We start from the raw sequence: 15,368 nt of genomic DNA on the forward strand, positions 1-15,368 counted from the left end.
AATCCATGATAGGAGGAAATAGAATATGAGCACATTTTAAACCTAGGATTGTGAAGAAATGTCCACAGGAATAAATAATAATGATGATGATCATTTGCCAGAAGAGGCCAAAGTTACCAGGGAAGAAAGGAGAATGTTACAGGGCAGAGCAAAAGAACCCAGTTCTACTGAAAACTATTAACAGAAGTCTTTAAAAACTAGAAGTAATTTCATCCATTTGGTTTCCAAATGGAAGCCTGTGTGCAGGAATGGATGTTATGAACATCTTGTATGTTCTATCATTAGAATATTAAAATGAGGATTCAAGGGGAGAAAAGCCCTAAGCATTAGAAACTAGATGCATATATTTGCTATCTCAAATCTGATTGGCTAAAATTGATGATGCACAATCTCGTCCTGGCATAAGTGTGGATCTGGGATAACTCATCACAGTTTTCTTCCTCTCATGAGTTATAAAATAGCACACAGGGGCAACGAAGCCACGCCATCCCTAAGAGTCTCCTCTCTCCTGCCTATGCCATGGATGATTTTTATTCTCTAAAGCCATTTCTTCCTCAAAAGAGCTCACTAAAGTCGTCATCCTTCGTATCAGCAGCCCCACTGGGCTCTCATGAGTGACATCCAGACATTTAAACTCAAAAGCTGCTTCAGAAGGGAGTTATTAAAATTCAAATGAGCTGGGCATATTGAAGAAGAAAACACTCGTTTGCATGCACACCTCCGCATTTGGCCATCCCATTTAGACCCATAGAGCAGGGTCTGGTTTTGTTTTTGTAAATGGGCTTGGGAGGCGGAGGTCAGCCTCCCACGGCCCCCACTCCTCTGGGGTCATCATTAGTAATGTGTAAGGCTGAATAGATTTTACTCTGAATCTAGTCAGCAAACCTGACAAGAAGGAAGCCCTCTCCCACAACCTGAAAATGCCAAAAATCTGATTGGTAATATGGCATTTGTAATACTTCATTTATCTGTCTTAAAACAGCTTTCAATAAGACTGCAAATAACGTCACTGATGCCAGTTCCACCTGATTTTTCAATTTTAGAGCAGAACATTTCCTGTTGTGCCATGACTGTGTAATCATAAAAATGTTATGTCTAACCAGGAATTTCCCACAGGATTCAGAGAAAATTCATGCCTGCCAAGAAATATGGATCTGGGGAGTCAACATTACATTTTATTCACTAGAAGAGAAAAAGAATATCTTTCATTTTATCTGAAGAATTTTTATTTTATTTCTCATAGAAATAGCTCACATTATCATCATTTTAAACTTTTGTAAGATATCAGTGAACAAACTAAAAGCAAAAAAAATGAGCAAAAAAATCCTACATTTTTCCTGGCTATGGAAATTTTAGTTGCTCCTTTAGTAAGAATTCCATTTCCTACTAATGAAGCCATCTCTATAATGATACTATTATAAATAGACTTAATTTATGACAATATAAGCAACTCTGTTACATATCTTATGCATGTGTGTGTGTATAAATATATTATGTACAACAGTGATATAACTATATATCAAATTTTACTGAGAGTATATAAAAACAGTCACACTAGCTCATGACCCTAAAATAATAACTATGATTTCCAGAATTCTAGAAACTAAAAAGAATTCATCTCCAAACTCTGAAACTAGTTTATAATCTAGAAGCTGCAGGGATTACTGTATCTAGTGGGAAATCAGAGGACATGACCTTTAGCATCCCTTCCAAGAGTAAGATTTTACTCTTCTATAACCTTCATTAATCAAACATGCTTCCTCCAGATTTCTTCACTTTAATTTATTTAAAAACTTTCCCCATACCTACAACTGGGATGATCTTATCATAATACAGGCTTTGCCCAGATTGACCTAACCAGCCCAGGCAAGAGAGAAACTAGCAAATGTCAATGAAAGAATATTATATGAATGAAACTATTTCCTAAGCTACAAAATTCTCAAGTAGGATACAGTTTTCCCTCACGGTGCTGAAAAGTAGATGTGTACCAGTACGGAGCATTTATTTAAAGACTTATATGGCATTATTCTGACCCCAGTTAAAAACAAAAGGCATTCAATCTCGGTCTTCAGGTTGCTTGTGCTCTACTGTGGGTGGCAGCAACAGAATCCCAAAGGGACACACACTTGTGTTCTTTTTGCAGAGAAAAAGAACACAAGCTAAAATTAAGAACTAGAGCCAGTGATTTCAACTACACAGACAGATCATTCAAGGTTCAGGGAGAAGTCCTACTTCCAAGTCAGGTCCCAGCTGCATTTTCTCTTTTATGATCACACCCGTTCAAAATTGACAAGAAATGTGCACTCATACTTTTTGAAAAAGCCAATGAAAGATTAAGGTCTTCACAGATCTCCTGCAAGCCCCCCAACCCCCTCCAGCCCCACCCCCACCCCTGCAACCCCCAAGGTCAGTTACAATGATTCAAAAGACTACACAGTGTGTATGTTTATGTACCACTCATGGTATTTGGCCTTCTCATCATTCTTATTGCAAAGATGGTCTAGCAGACGGGGCACCTGGGAAGCTCAGTTGGTAAAGCATCTGCCTTCGGTTCAGGTCATGATCTCCAGGTCCTGGGATCGAGCCCATGGTAGAGCTCCCTGCTCAGCCTGCTTCTCTCTCGGTTTCCGTCTCCCCTTCCCACTGCTCATTCTCTCTCTCTTTCTCAAATAAATAAATAAAAGCTATATTAAAAAAAAAAAAGATGGGGTAGCAGAAGAAAATATTCACTCCTTCAAACATAGGGCACAGAAACTTAATGCATAGGAAGTGAATAATACAATTCAAGAAATGTGCTCACTTGCCTTTTTTTCCTCCTGTAACGAAGAAGCCAATGGCCGCTCTAATAAAACTGCTCTCAGGCAAATAGCTATAGTCAGTAGGAACTGTGGAGACAGAAAATGATCAAATTAACCAGTGAACTTGGCGGGACTAATGAAGGAAAGATAATGATCTCATGCTGCCGTATCAACCTAGAGACAAAGTGGAGATGTTTACACCATTAATCTCAGCACAATACTGTGGTTGCAACTAATTCTATTAGATTAAGTGACTGCCCTTGAAGTAATCACTTAGGCTATGCAAGCAAAGCTAAAATGGAGGTAAACCTAGCAGAGACTGAAAAATCACAGGGGATGGAAATGCTACTGAAGTGGCTTAAAAAAATCCTTTCCATGCTATAACATCAATGAGCCCCAGTCTAGTGACTCTTGGTGTCTGCAAGGAGATCACCATTCTAGGGGCTACTTCAGGACATCCTGAGTCAGATAGATGAACCATGGAAATGCATCAATCAATAATAAGAGCAGCCGGTCTGTTGCTTCATAAGGCAGGGACCTCTAAGTGACCAGCACGTACACATAACCAGATGTGGCTGCTGACCTGGAACACTGAGGCAGTGACATTTAGGAGAGTTGAGTCTGGGGAGTTTCCTACATTCTTTTCCTCCCAGTCCCCCAGAACTACTTCATGAGATGGTTTTTACTGCAACAAAATGCCTCAACTGGAAAATTTCAACAGAAACAAGTGGCTGTACTTTTCCAGACACACTATCATTTTGTTCCAACAAACCTGGGTGTGAGGTGGTTAGCTACCACCTGACTTGAGTGTATGTGGGCCAGACCACGTAACCCATAACATAACAATTAAAAGTCTATGTGAAAAAGGAAAAGCCTGACATCCGCTTGCTATTTTACCAGGACATTTATGAGTATAATGCCCTTCAAAACTAGTATTACTTAAGGTTTCCACTATGACTAAGTTTGGTTTGGGTTTTTCCCCCCTTTCTCCCATTTTAATATGACAGCTTCCAGCTGTCTCAAGTTCATTATGTTGGGAATGCTGTAGAACCATGTCCTATTTCTATAGCTGGGGAGTGATTGAAAGTGAGGGGAACAGTAATTACAGAGCTACATGTTCATGGTGATGCTGTCCGTAGACTACCTGTCAGGGGATATGTGAAACTAGGTTTTAATGAGAAGTCTTTGGTACCTAAACTCTCTGGCCCAGGTCCAAGGGAGCCAGTGGGTCAAAATTCTATAAAGAGCAAGGAACAGATTCAGGTCCCAGTGTATGACACTAATGCCTTTTACAGAAAATCTCCAAGTATGAACTTAAATTAAGCATGTGGGAATTGCAAATATTTTTTATTGCCTTTATCAAAAATGAGGAAATAGAAAAGGCCTTGTTATGTCAAGACCTAGGATTTTAATTTCAATGCCAAGGATATGCATATCTTTAAATGTACTTACCCCATTATTTTCTTAAAAGCAGGGGCCAGAAGAAATCCAGTTATGTATGAAGAGACTTTCAATGAAATATGGGTATTCTACAAACTATAATTACATCTAAGAAGATAAAAAGAACTCTCTTCTGGGCTTCAAGGATCTGTTCTTTCTGGATTTGTCACTAAACAAACTCCACATGTAAGCCATGTAATCTCTCTAAGCCTCAATTTCTTCATTTATGAAATATGGGGTTAGGTTGTCTAATCTGTTCTTTAAGGGAGGCAGGGAGGAAGAATGAAAAGAGCATGGGCTTTGGAGGCTGGCAGAGGTGAGTTCAACTTCATGCCCACCAACTGCTGCCACATGACCCTGGGCAAATCAAGAAGGCTCTCTACAGCCCCTTTTCTTCTGACATGAAAGAGGGATGATAATACCCACCACTTAAGGTGGTGGCAAAGATTAATGCTTTCACCAAAGTACATGGCCCCCTGTCAGCAATCCCTCCTTCTAGTTCCAGTATTCTAAGACTCTAATCTTACCAGAGGTTCTACTCTGACTTGAGGACAGAGTGGATAGATGAAGATGTCCTAGAAGCCAGATAGCGTTTGATTGGAGACCAATCACTCCAGACACACTGATGACCTATAGATGAAAACATAATAGTTCAATGATCGAGTAAGATCCAAACTCCATTGAATAAAAGGTCACTCATAGAAAGTAATTTATCTTTTATGAGGTGGTGGCTTGTCTGGTAATGACGTTCTAGGACAAGACGTGATACCACGTGTCTGGTGTACCGAGACACACAGGTGATCAACAACTGTTGTGGAATAAATCAATCAATCAATCAATCATGACAGAAGGTAGTACTGATTGTCTCAGGTTGCACGGAGTCTGACTGGTCTCAAATGAATTGTTTTTAAAAAGGGGGGAAAATCCAAAAAGCAAAAAAAGTATTAGTTATTTAAGAATAAAATATCTCTAAAAATGGAAGGAGGTATTATTTTGTTCTCTTCTGTAAGTACTGTTCTATTACTGCTTTATCACTCATAATAAGGATTTTCTTAAATGAGTTTTCCTTTATAGATTTTTATTCCAAGTTATAGCAACTTAAGTTTTGGTAGAATTCTTTTTTTTGAGAATCATATTCATACATGCAAAAGAGGGTTTCTTCTGTTCAGAGATTTATGTTTGCCTTTAAGAGCGTGAATTACTAAAACTTGTTTATGGGGTATGTGTAATAATAAGCTGTATTTTACAGGAAAAAAATACGCTAAATGAAAAGACTATTGACAAAATTCTATATATAGTAAGAACATCAATTATACAAGGAAAATAAGAATGCTTGAAAAGAGTGACCGATTATTATTACTAACACTTGCTTCAAGTTGTGATGACCATCAGTGACATTTTTGAAACTCTTTCATTCTGTACTTTCACATTTGATGCAATGAAACTAATAAATTTTTAAAAATAAAAACCTTAAAATACAAAATCATTTCTCAGCACATGAACATACTCACTCTTTAGCTAAGAATGCTAACAATGATTTGCCCAAATACTTTTATCAGTGAGATCTGAACTAGCACCTCTCAACTGATCTGTCCTGCCCTTTGATGACCTTCCATTTTACTTTTTCCTGAGAGTCTAACATTCCTTGAAGGGTCAGATTTTCATTTTTAAAGGAAGTCAATGCCAACTTAAGTTAGCTCAAAAATGTCAGCTGTTTTATCCAGGGGCAGTGCATGTTTGTTAGCAAATGCTGGGGAATAAGCCACTAAGTGCTGCTTGGATCCAACATGAATAACCAGAGATCCCCATTTTTCAAGTACAGCAATTTGTATTATGAAAGAGAAAGTGAATAAAAGGAAGTATCTAAGGTGCACCTGCGTGGCTCAGACAGTTGAGTGTCCAACTCTTTATTTTGGCTCTGGTCATGATCCCAGGGTCACAAGATCGAGCCCTGCATCAGGCTCCACACTGGGCATAGAGCCTGCTTGAGATTCTCTCCCTCTATCCCTCTTTCTACTTGCACACACAAGTGTTCTCTCTCTCAAAGAAAGAAAGAAAGAAAGAAAGAAAGAAAGAAAGAAAGAAAGAAAATAAATCTGTTTTCCCATCCAAAGATTTTAAATTCCTCTTCTTACCTGAGTTACAGTTTTAATGACTTCATTAAGTCTGGCTTGAAACTGAGAGGATTGGATGGCTTCTGACTTCAGCTGAAAGAAAAAGAAGAAACATCCCCCACCCCAACATCCCCCAGAAAGTAAAAAATGATATTCCCACTGTATGAACTATCATCTTCTACACTACAGTATAATTTACCATTACATCCTTACATTTCAGAAACAAAAGCTATGGGCTCCTTGAGGGCAGGGCCCATGCCCTATTTATCACTGATTTCCTAGGGCGTTCAGTGGAGCAAATAGCACTCACTTAATAGACCTATGATCCAGGCACTCCTTAGAATTACTTGTAAATTGAAACACACATACGACTTTTAAAAGTGAAAGAATATTTAGATAGAGATGTAAACGTGACAGATACAAAACAGAGTTTCTTAAGGAGAACTTTTGAAATTTCTTATGATTCAGCACCTTTCCTAAGGCAGGGAACATTGTGGAAAGTACATAAGCTGACTAAGTTTAATTCTTCCAAACCAAAAACAAGAAGGAACAAATCTCTAAAAATGAATTCTGTACCAAAAGCAACTTTCTATATACTGAGGCATGGAAAAGCCCAGTGTAACCATTACTATGAGCATGTGTTCTATCCTTAGGGTACTGAGATACTAAGTATTCTCTTGCTGTGGCTATGTACACATTTAGATTTCTTCCCTTCATCTTCTGTCTGTTTGTTTTATTTTTTACCTGGATTACATCCCCTTCAGAGCCTACCAAGGCCACCATGCCATGAAGCGCTGCCAAACAAAGCATTGTAGGAGTGCCCTGAAAACAAAGCATCAGATATGTCAAGAGGCAGACAATCCTTGGGTTTGAATTCTATAAAACTTTTCATATCATAGAGAAACACTGGTCAAAATGGTACTAAATTTGTAGGGCCAACATAACCTGCATCACTGAGCCACAAATGGCAGCAGAGTCGAATACAGTAATGGGTTCAAATTATTAGATAATAGGTAGTTTCTTGTTTCTCATTTTTCAAAACCACAATACTGTTTTAAAATGAAAACACTGAAGAAGTAGCCTGTTTTTTTTTTTTTTTTTTTAAAGAGTTGTAATGGTTGACAGGATGTATCATTTATAAGGGATTAAAAGTTCCTGGGTCTCTTTTGCTTGAAATTGCCTATTCTTTTATTGTTAGGCTGTATGTTTTAGCAGCATCTATAAATGGTCCAATAAAGTAGCTCTTTTTTCCTTTATAAAAATATAAAATAACATGCTAGAATGTGACCTCCTACCTGTGCTAGAACAATTCTTATCCAGGAGGGGAGCAGTCTGTGGCCCAAGTCCTCAGCCTTCCCATGTCCACACACAGACAAGCCATGAACTAGGTTTCCCAACGCCAGGGCAAAACCAGAAGTCTGTTATAAACAAATAAAAACAAAGGGTAAGGAAAAAGAAGAAGAATAGCATAGATGGCACAGAATTTTATACACAGCAACCAACCACTTCTAGGGGCTTGCTGTCCTACTGACAGATTCTTTTGCCATCTGAAAATTGGAGATGTGCAGATTTTTTTAAATCAAGACTTTGGTTTGCAACAGAAACTGCAGTCTAATTATAAGGAATTTAGCTGCAGTGAACAAATTTATTTTAGGAAAATAATACTGGACTGTTATGAGACTTGATTCAAATGACCCACATTTTCAGAAGGAATTAGGGTAAAAATGCCAAGGCATTTCAAGCCCAGTCAACTCTGAAACAAGAGGTGAAAAAGTCCCATGATGAGCAGAACATATGCAAACTTCCACATTTTGGGGTTGTAAAACCTATTTCAAATTTAAGTGAGTGGTCATAGATCCATAAAATAGTAACAATACAATATTAGCTAATAACCAATGAATCCTGCAATAATCCACCATGGCCAATATTGAGACATTGTAGAAATCTAAAAAAATCCAAACAGGGCAATTTTATAACATGTGTAATCTGAAGGAACAGATTTTTCAGTTTAATTGTCATAAAATATACAAAACATAAACCTTACCCTCTTAATCACCTTCCAGTGTACAGCTCAGTGGCATTAAGTACATTCACACTACTGTGCAACCATCACCACCATCCATCTCCAGAACTCTTTCCTCTTGCAAACACAAACCTTCTACTCCTTAAACAATAATTCCCTATTCCCATTCCCCAAGTCCCTGGTGACAGCCTTTCTACTTTCTGTCTCTCTATGCTTTTGATTTCTGTCTCAAAGCTCTGGACTACTCTGTATCTCATCTAAGTAGAATCATACAGTATTTGTCTTTCTGTGATTGGCCTGTGTCATAGTGTCCTCAAGATTCATCCATGTTGTCCCATGAGTCCCAATTTCCTTCCTCTTTAAGGCTGAATAATATGTCAGAGGGGACATTTTAAGGGCACTTAATTTAATTTATGGGTATTTAAATTGTCCCAGGTATATTCGGTTGTGAGCAGAAATTCTCTGCTTTGAATTTGCTGAGCTTTGACCTTATCAGAGTTCTCTATGTATCCCTATCTCTACAAATTATTATTACTGGCCTTACAGTCCCTAGCCACACATTTTAAGATTTTTATAAATACACATGGAGATAGAGAAAAGCCTTTCACACTCTCTCTGACAAAGGAAAAGAAGTACCTACAACAGATAGAGTACCTATTTTGTACCTGCAAAGACACATCTGTGACCACAGGCTGTATGTAGCAATGAGAATAATTAGAAATTCCTCAGTTCTGGGCCCAAAAAAATACCCCCACTCTAGTCTAACTCAGAGTTGGTGAAGATTAGGACTCAGCAGCGACATGGGACCCAAAGAGAGGAGTACTCAGGGCCTGCAGTCCAACCTGCTGATTGTTTTCTACCAACATCCGAAGCTTGTTCATAATTTCTTCAGCCTCCGCAGCCTCAATGATCCCAGCACTGAATGCCGATGTACATACGCAGCTGAGGGTATAGGCCAGGATCTAGAAGAAGAGACGGCAGGAAATGTTTCTTCATGAGGGACAACAAAAGAACACGATTTAATTGACACGAATGTTCAATCTTCTCCCCAGGAGATGGACTGGATTCAAGTACACCTACCACAGGCTGGGCACCATTTTGCTGCCTCACATGTCTAACAATGTTGAGAGATGGGTGGCATAATTCCCACTTTACAGGTCAGGATGTTGAGGTCCAATACATATAGCTCACCAGCAACAGAGGCGAGATCCAAACCCAGGTCTTAGACTCAAAATCATAAAGTTCCTTCACCACCCCCTGTCAGAACACTTGATCTATTGACAACAGAGGCAGATTTTGATCACCAGTGAATTCTACTAATAGCCATGGGCTCTGATCCAAGGCCCAGCCCAAGAGGAAATTCAAAGATGTGAAACACGGCTGCACTAAGATTCCCTCATAGAAGGAGTGGGGCAGAGCAGACTAGGCATATGGGTTTGAGAGTCACATAAATTGTGTAAAATAGAAGTAATGCTCCTTAAATCAGAGCACTGGTGTGCTATTTAATAAATAAATGAATAAAGAAAGAAAGAAATGAATTATAAATAAAAAAGAATGCTGGGAGTCGAGATGGCACAAGCAGGTGTATGTCCCAAATTAACCACTGACTAAGAAACTTTGGGCAAGTCAATCTATTTGTGCCTCAATTTTTGCAAATCCTGGTTAGGCATCCCCTCCCTGCTACCTCACATTTTCCTCATGAAACCCTCCTTCACAAAGATGCTGTTAAGGCAAAGTGAAAATGTTCACCTGCCAATCCTGGTCGATACAGCATGAAAAAAGGAAGCTGTTCCTAAGGTAGAAATTGGATAATAAAACATCAGAGGGGAGGAAAAAAACAAATGGCCTGCTCCAGGCCCTTATAAATCAAACCATCAAGGCAGACCAATGCATCAGTTATAAAAACCCTGCTTTCATTTATTAATCAAATTGGCCCCTGGTTGCAAAATTTTCTCCCTTTGCTTAAAAAAAAAAGACATACTTTCACACTGTGCTCTGCACTGCTTTAAAAATGGAAATGTGGTGTACGTATTAGAACAAAACTTCAGCCCTCTGTGCCCCAGAGAAATTCACCGATTCAACAAGTCCTATTGCTGAGAGCAGAGGAGCCGAGCAGGGAAACACAGCAGCCATTATGTACTCATCAATAGCTCGTGGGCAGGCCTGGAGAAAATAGAATCTGCTCTAATGAGAGGGAGAATCTGGCCAGGCCAAAAGGTCATCGCTGGGTCCTCCCAAAGAGAACACAGGCAGTTCATCTTCACCTGGGCAGAGATACACACACCTCAGACGTTCACTCTGAACACAAGAACTGTGTTACATGAACTACAATTCTGCATGTTTTTGCACCATAACAAAAATCTTTTCATTAAGCACGGTAAAGGGAATTTCCTCAATGATTTTTCATGCTAACTGACATTTAAAAAATAATAATAATAAAAACATGACTTTTCAGGCCACGGTTTCTTAAGCTTATTCCTGGCCATCTTTTAAAGTGACATTTGGCTTGAGCATAATTCTAAAAATCTCCATTTAACCTTCCCCTGGAAAACGAGGCTTTTCGTAGTGCCTTCTAGCGATGCTGATTGGGCTTTTCGCATTCACTAAAGGCTCTTATCTTGTATGTCACATTTAAGTCTGAGTTGACTTAAACAGCTGCACAATTTGAAAACCTTATGATCTAATACATGTTGTTTGCCACTCATATTTTTCTCCTTATCCTTGATGAAACCAAGGATAGATTTCATCTCAGGGTTACCAAAATATGAGAAGTAGAAAATAAGTGGCCACAGGACAACAAAAGACAACGAAAAGAAGAAGGCTGTAACCTCCGGCTCCTACCTCCTGAAATGTTCTGCTTTGGCTCCCACTGTCATCTAGATAAGCCGAGAGCTTCCGAAGTGATGCGGCCACGTGAACTCGAGACTCCGTTTGGCTGCTGTGGCTCATAAGGGACAGAACAAGTCCAACTCCCAATATACAGCCCGTGCTTAGATGAAAAAAAAAGGGGGGGGGTATTAAAAATCACCAGACATCCATGTCACAACGTTCACTTATCATGGGAGTTTATACTGTTCTTCAACCTGAGATGAGGTGGCTGGATTCTCAATCTGCTGCCTGGTATATAAGTATGCCCCACAAACCACCACAGGTACACCCACTGCCCCCACACCCTAAATGGGAAACTTATATCAAAACAAGTGTTTATGGTCCATGTTAGTGCTGTGTTCCCACTGGGGAAGAATAAACAAAAATATGACATTGTTTTGACATAAACTCTACGGTGAAGTTGGAGGATGAATAAAAACTCAAGTCAAACCAGCTCTATCTCTGCACTTAGAGCAATTCTGCGGTCCTCTGCACCATGCCCCCAGGTCCACAGGTTGAGTGCCCTATGATTAATTGCATGAAAGAAAAGACCACACATTTCAGAATATGAGCAGAGGACATCTGACTAATAACAGGGGGGGATACTTTGTAAGGCATGATGATGAGGTACTGCTAAGTGCTTCATGTTTCCTAGTCAACTTCCACAAGTGGAATTTCTGAAAGAAACTGTGTATTTGTCTGGGCACAATGACATTAATCCTCTTCCCCCCTCTGATCCCTCAGAGTACCACTGGGTCAGAAGAGAAAATGGACAAATGACAGGCTTGTCAAAAGTTACCCCATGTGACAATTCAATTGGAATCTTGGGCTTTGTGCCCCGATTCTCATGAAAGAATACATATCCATTTAAAGAAAAAAAAAAAAAAACTGTTCTCCCAGAAAACTTCTATTTAGTATGATAAGTTAATGCAGCTGTAGGGTGATTTTCTACTTAAAAAAAAAAAAAGTTTTTGTCATCATTGTTGTGTTTTGAATTGAGGAAATGCTGAATTTTTCAGAAATCATCCTTGACTCTGGTCTCACTTGCCTCTCATGATATCTGCTGCTTAAGATGATATTCCAGGGCAGCTCTCCAATAACATATTTCAAAGCCTGTATGTTATGTCATTTTGTTTTTCTATAGTATCTATCTCCTTGGTTGACATCAAGAATGTTCATTGTTTCCTGAACATGTTAGTTCCTTCCCTTAAATACCTCTTGCAAACGAAGCATTCACAACTGATAAGAGATATCCAAAATGATAGAGAGGCTACAGGATTTGTCCAAGGTCATAAGGAGAGCTTCCAGCAGAGCCCGGCCAGAAGACGGAGGTTTCTGATTCCCGGCCTTCTGCTCCATCTGCCCCTCTCAGCGCCCCGTATGACACCCTCATGAAATGCCTATGAGAAGGCACCGTACTCAAGCATGTTTTCCTACATTCTGTTGCATAACTATCTGGCATTAGGAAATTCTTTGTAAAGAAGCTACTGCAATAATAATCCATCATTAGCCAGGCAGAATTGATGTTACAGGTTACAGGAACTTAACAACCAGCTCAACCAGCATAATGCATTTCCAACCAGTTAAATCAGCATCTAACATCTGAACACTGCATGCTTTCGAGACAAATCACGTTTCTCAAAGAGGAGAGGCACTCTTCATTAGTATGGATTTAAAGACTTTGTTTCCATTTAGAATCTCCAGGGAAGGTGGGTTTTGTTTTGGGGTTTTTTTTTTTTTTTTGGCTCTTTCTAAACCATGTATATTAAAATTTGACAAAATTAGAACCAGAGATATAGTTAGACAAAATGTAATTAATACTTTGAAAAATTTGACTTTGTTCCCTCTTGACTGTTTAACTGCTACTTTCGATTATGGTTTCAAATGTGACTTCCTCAGGGACACCCTCCCTGGCCCAGCAGGGAACCTCTTCAGGACTCTTTCCCCTAACACCCCACACTAATTTATTTCAGACAATTTTAATCATAAATTCTTTTTTTTTTTTAAGATTTTTAAAATTTATTTATTCATTAGACACAGAGAGAGGGAGAGAGAGAGATAGAGAGAGGCAGAGACACAGGCAGAGGGAGAAGCAGGCTTCATGCTGGGAGCCTGACGCGGAACTCCATCCAGGGACTCCAGGGTCATGCCTTGGGCCGAAGGCAGGTGCTAAACCATTGAGCCACCCAGGGATCCCTAAATTCTTTTTTTTTTAAATATTTTTTTAAAAATTTATTTGAAAGAGAGAATATGAACAAGGTAGGGAGGAGCAGAGGAAGAGGGAGAAGCAGGTTCCCCACTGAGCAGGGAGTCCCATGCAGGGCTCAATCCCAGGACTCTGAGATCATGACCTGAGCTGAAGGCAGACACTTAACCCACTGAGCCACCCAGGCACCCCTTAATTATAAATTCTGATAAGGATTATTTAAAGGACTGCTTGATTTCTTCCCATGTCCTTCACTAACCAGCAAGCTCCACAAGGATGGGTACGTTTTCTGATTTTCCCTCACCACACCAACTGTGGCATGTACTACACTGCTTTGACAGGGACAAGTTCAATCAATATTTATTGAATGCTGAAGAACTGCCCCAATGCAAGGTTTCAAGAGAGTCTAGATGGAGAGATCTACAAGAAAAACAACAAAAACAAGACTTCATTCCTTATATTCAGTTGGAGGCAAAATTGAAGAGTGCTAAAATACATCAAATATATCATCCAAGATTCAATCAAGAGAACTCAATTTCCATTTCTTGCCAGACTAATTTAAGAAAGAGGAGTGCCAAATTTCATGTGGGCAAAGGATACTTCTCAAAGCTCACTTAAGTATCGGGGTTAATCTTTCTCAGTAAGTAGTAGGTATCCCAAGTCTTGCTTTTTGGGGCTATCCTAGGCATGCAAAAATTTTTATCCCCTGGACTAAAACTCCTCTATTACCATCCAGAGGAATGGTATATGGGCAGGAATATGGGCACAGAGGCTTAGAAAAAGACACACTGGTTTCTGGTTCACATGTACCTTAGTATTATTACAGCATAATTATTCTTGGGCAAGGTTACCATTCACTAACAATTCTAGTCATTGCTACAATAGTCAATGACTGTTGTCATATATGAATATACAATCTAACTACATATATATGTGTGTCAATACAAATATGCTAAAGTGTATGCATCTATTGGCTTTCTAAACTTCTACTCTGTCTCTTTTTTTCAGCATGCTCCAAGAAGGGCATCTTAATGCTTTATTCCTGATGTTTTCTTCTGATTTCCAAGTTGTCTATATTTTAGTGGGTTTATTTTTTATCCTAAGCCTAAGATTGTCTTAGGTGCTTAGGTCAGCAGTTCTATGCATTTCCCTCATTCTAGCTCCCCTTTGATATGCTTGCCAGCTCCAAACCAAGAATAACTTGGGCAGAGGTAGCTTTCACATCTTTCTCTCCACTGAAAACAAAAAGGAGTTCCATGGTGGTGTCTCAGACAGATGAAATAAAAATAAATTATAATATCAGGTATAAATTTCAGGTTTAGGAATTGGTAACATGAATCTCTGCAAATACTAACAAATGAAGAAGAGAATTTGAGTTTTAAAATTAAATGCCCTATTATGTCTTTACTTATTTGGATTTCTTACCCATTCAAGTATATGAAAATATCACTGGCAAAAAGAAAATCTGAGACTTAAAAGCTGTGCAATTCTACTATGTGTGTTGCTACATCAAATGAGATCTAATGATACATTTTTTCTAAAATTAACCAGAGATGAATCTTCAATTCCTTACTTTATTGTGGGCAATCCTGCAGATTAAGTATGAGGCCATCTGATAATTAGTTCTAATAACAGTTAACATTTGTATGGCGCTTTGCCCTTTACAAAGTGCTATACAGATGTTATCGTATTTGTAAAAGCTCAATAGTAATTAACCAACGCTTAGGTCACTGCTGGACAGCAGGACTAGTTAAAGCCGGCCGTGAGGACCGCAATGGCACAATAAGTACCACTAGATGGCAGCAAAATGTAAGTGATAAGGCCACAAACATCGCCCAGCCCAGGTGTCAGGTCTTCTCAGCAGGGACCCGTCCATTAAATCAAGGAAGCGTGGTGAATTTGCTCTGGGTGAATTCTAT

At 39.1% G+C, this 15,368-nt stretch overlaps 1 protein-coding gene across 3 annotated transcripts in view; it reads right to left on the bottom strand.

The window, feature by feature from the left end:
• FOCAD (focadhesin) overlaps window positions 1-15,368 on the bottom strand; it is a 308,502-nt gene that overhangs the window by 48,565 nt on the left and 244,569 nt on the right. For all 3 annotated transcript variants that reach the window (XM_041762114.1, XM_041762115.1, XM_041762113.1), the window contains 7 exons: window positions 11,217-11,364; window positions 9,218-9,337; window positions 7,648-7,770; window positions 7,097-7,174; window positions 6,374-6,445; window positions 4,766-4,868; window positions 2,805-2,885 (listed from right to left, as the gene is read on the bottom strand). In XM_041762114.1, the coding sequence (XP_041618048.1) occupies window positions 2,805-2,885; window positions 4,766-4,868; window positions 6,374-6,445; window positions 7,097-7,174; window positions 7,648-7,770; window positions 9,218-9,337; window positions 11,217-11,364 (725 nt within the window). The remainder of the gene's footprint in view (window positions 1-2,804; window positions 2,886-4,765; window positions 4,869-6,373; window positions 6,446-7,096; window positions 7,175-7,647; window positions 7,771-9,217; window positions 9,338-11,216; window positions 11,365-15,368) is intronic.

This window comes from Vulpes lagopus, chromosome 7, assembly GCF_018345385.1.
Source record: "Vulpes lagopus strain Blue_001 chromosome 7, ASM1834538v1, whole genome shotgun sequence".
In the NCBI taxonomy this organism is placed as follows: Eukaryota; Metazoa; Chordata; class Mammalia; order Carnivora; family Canidae; genus Vulpes; species Vulpes lagopus.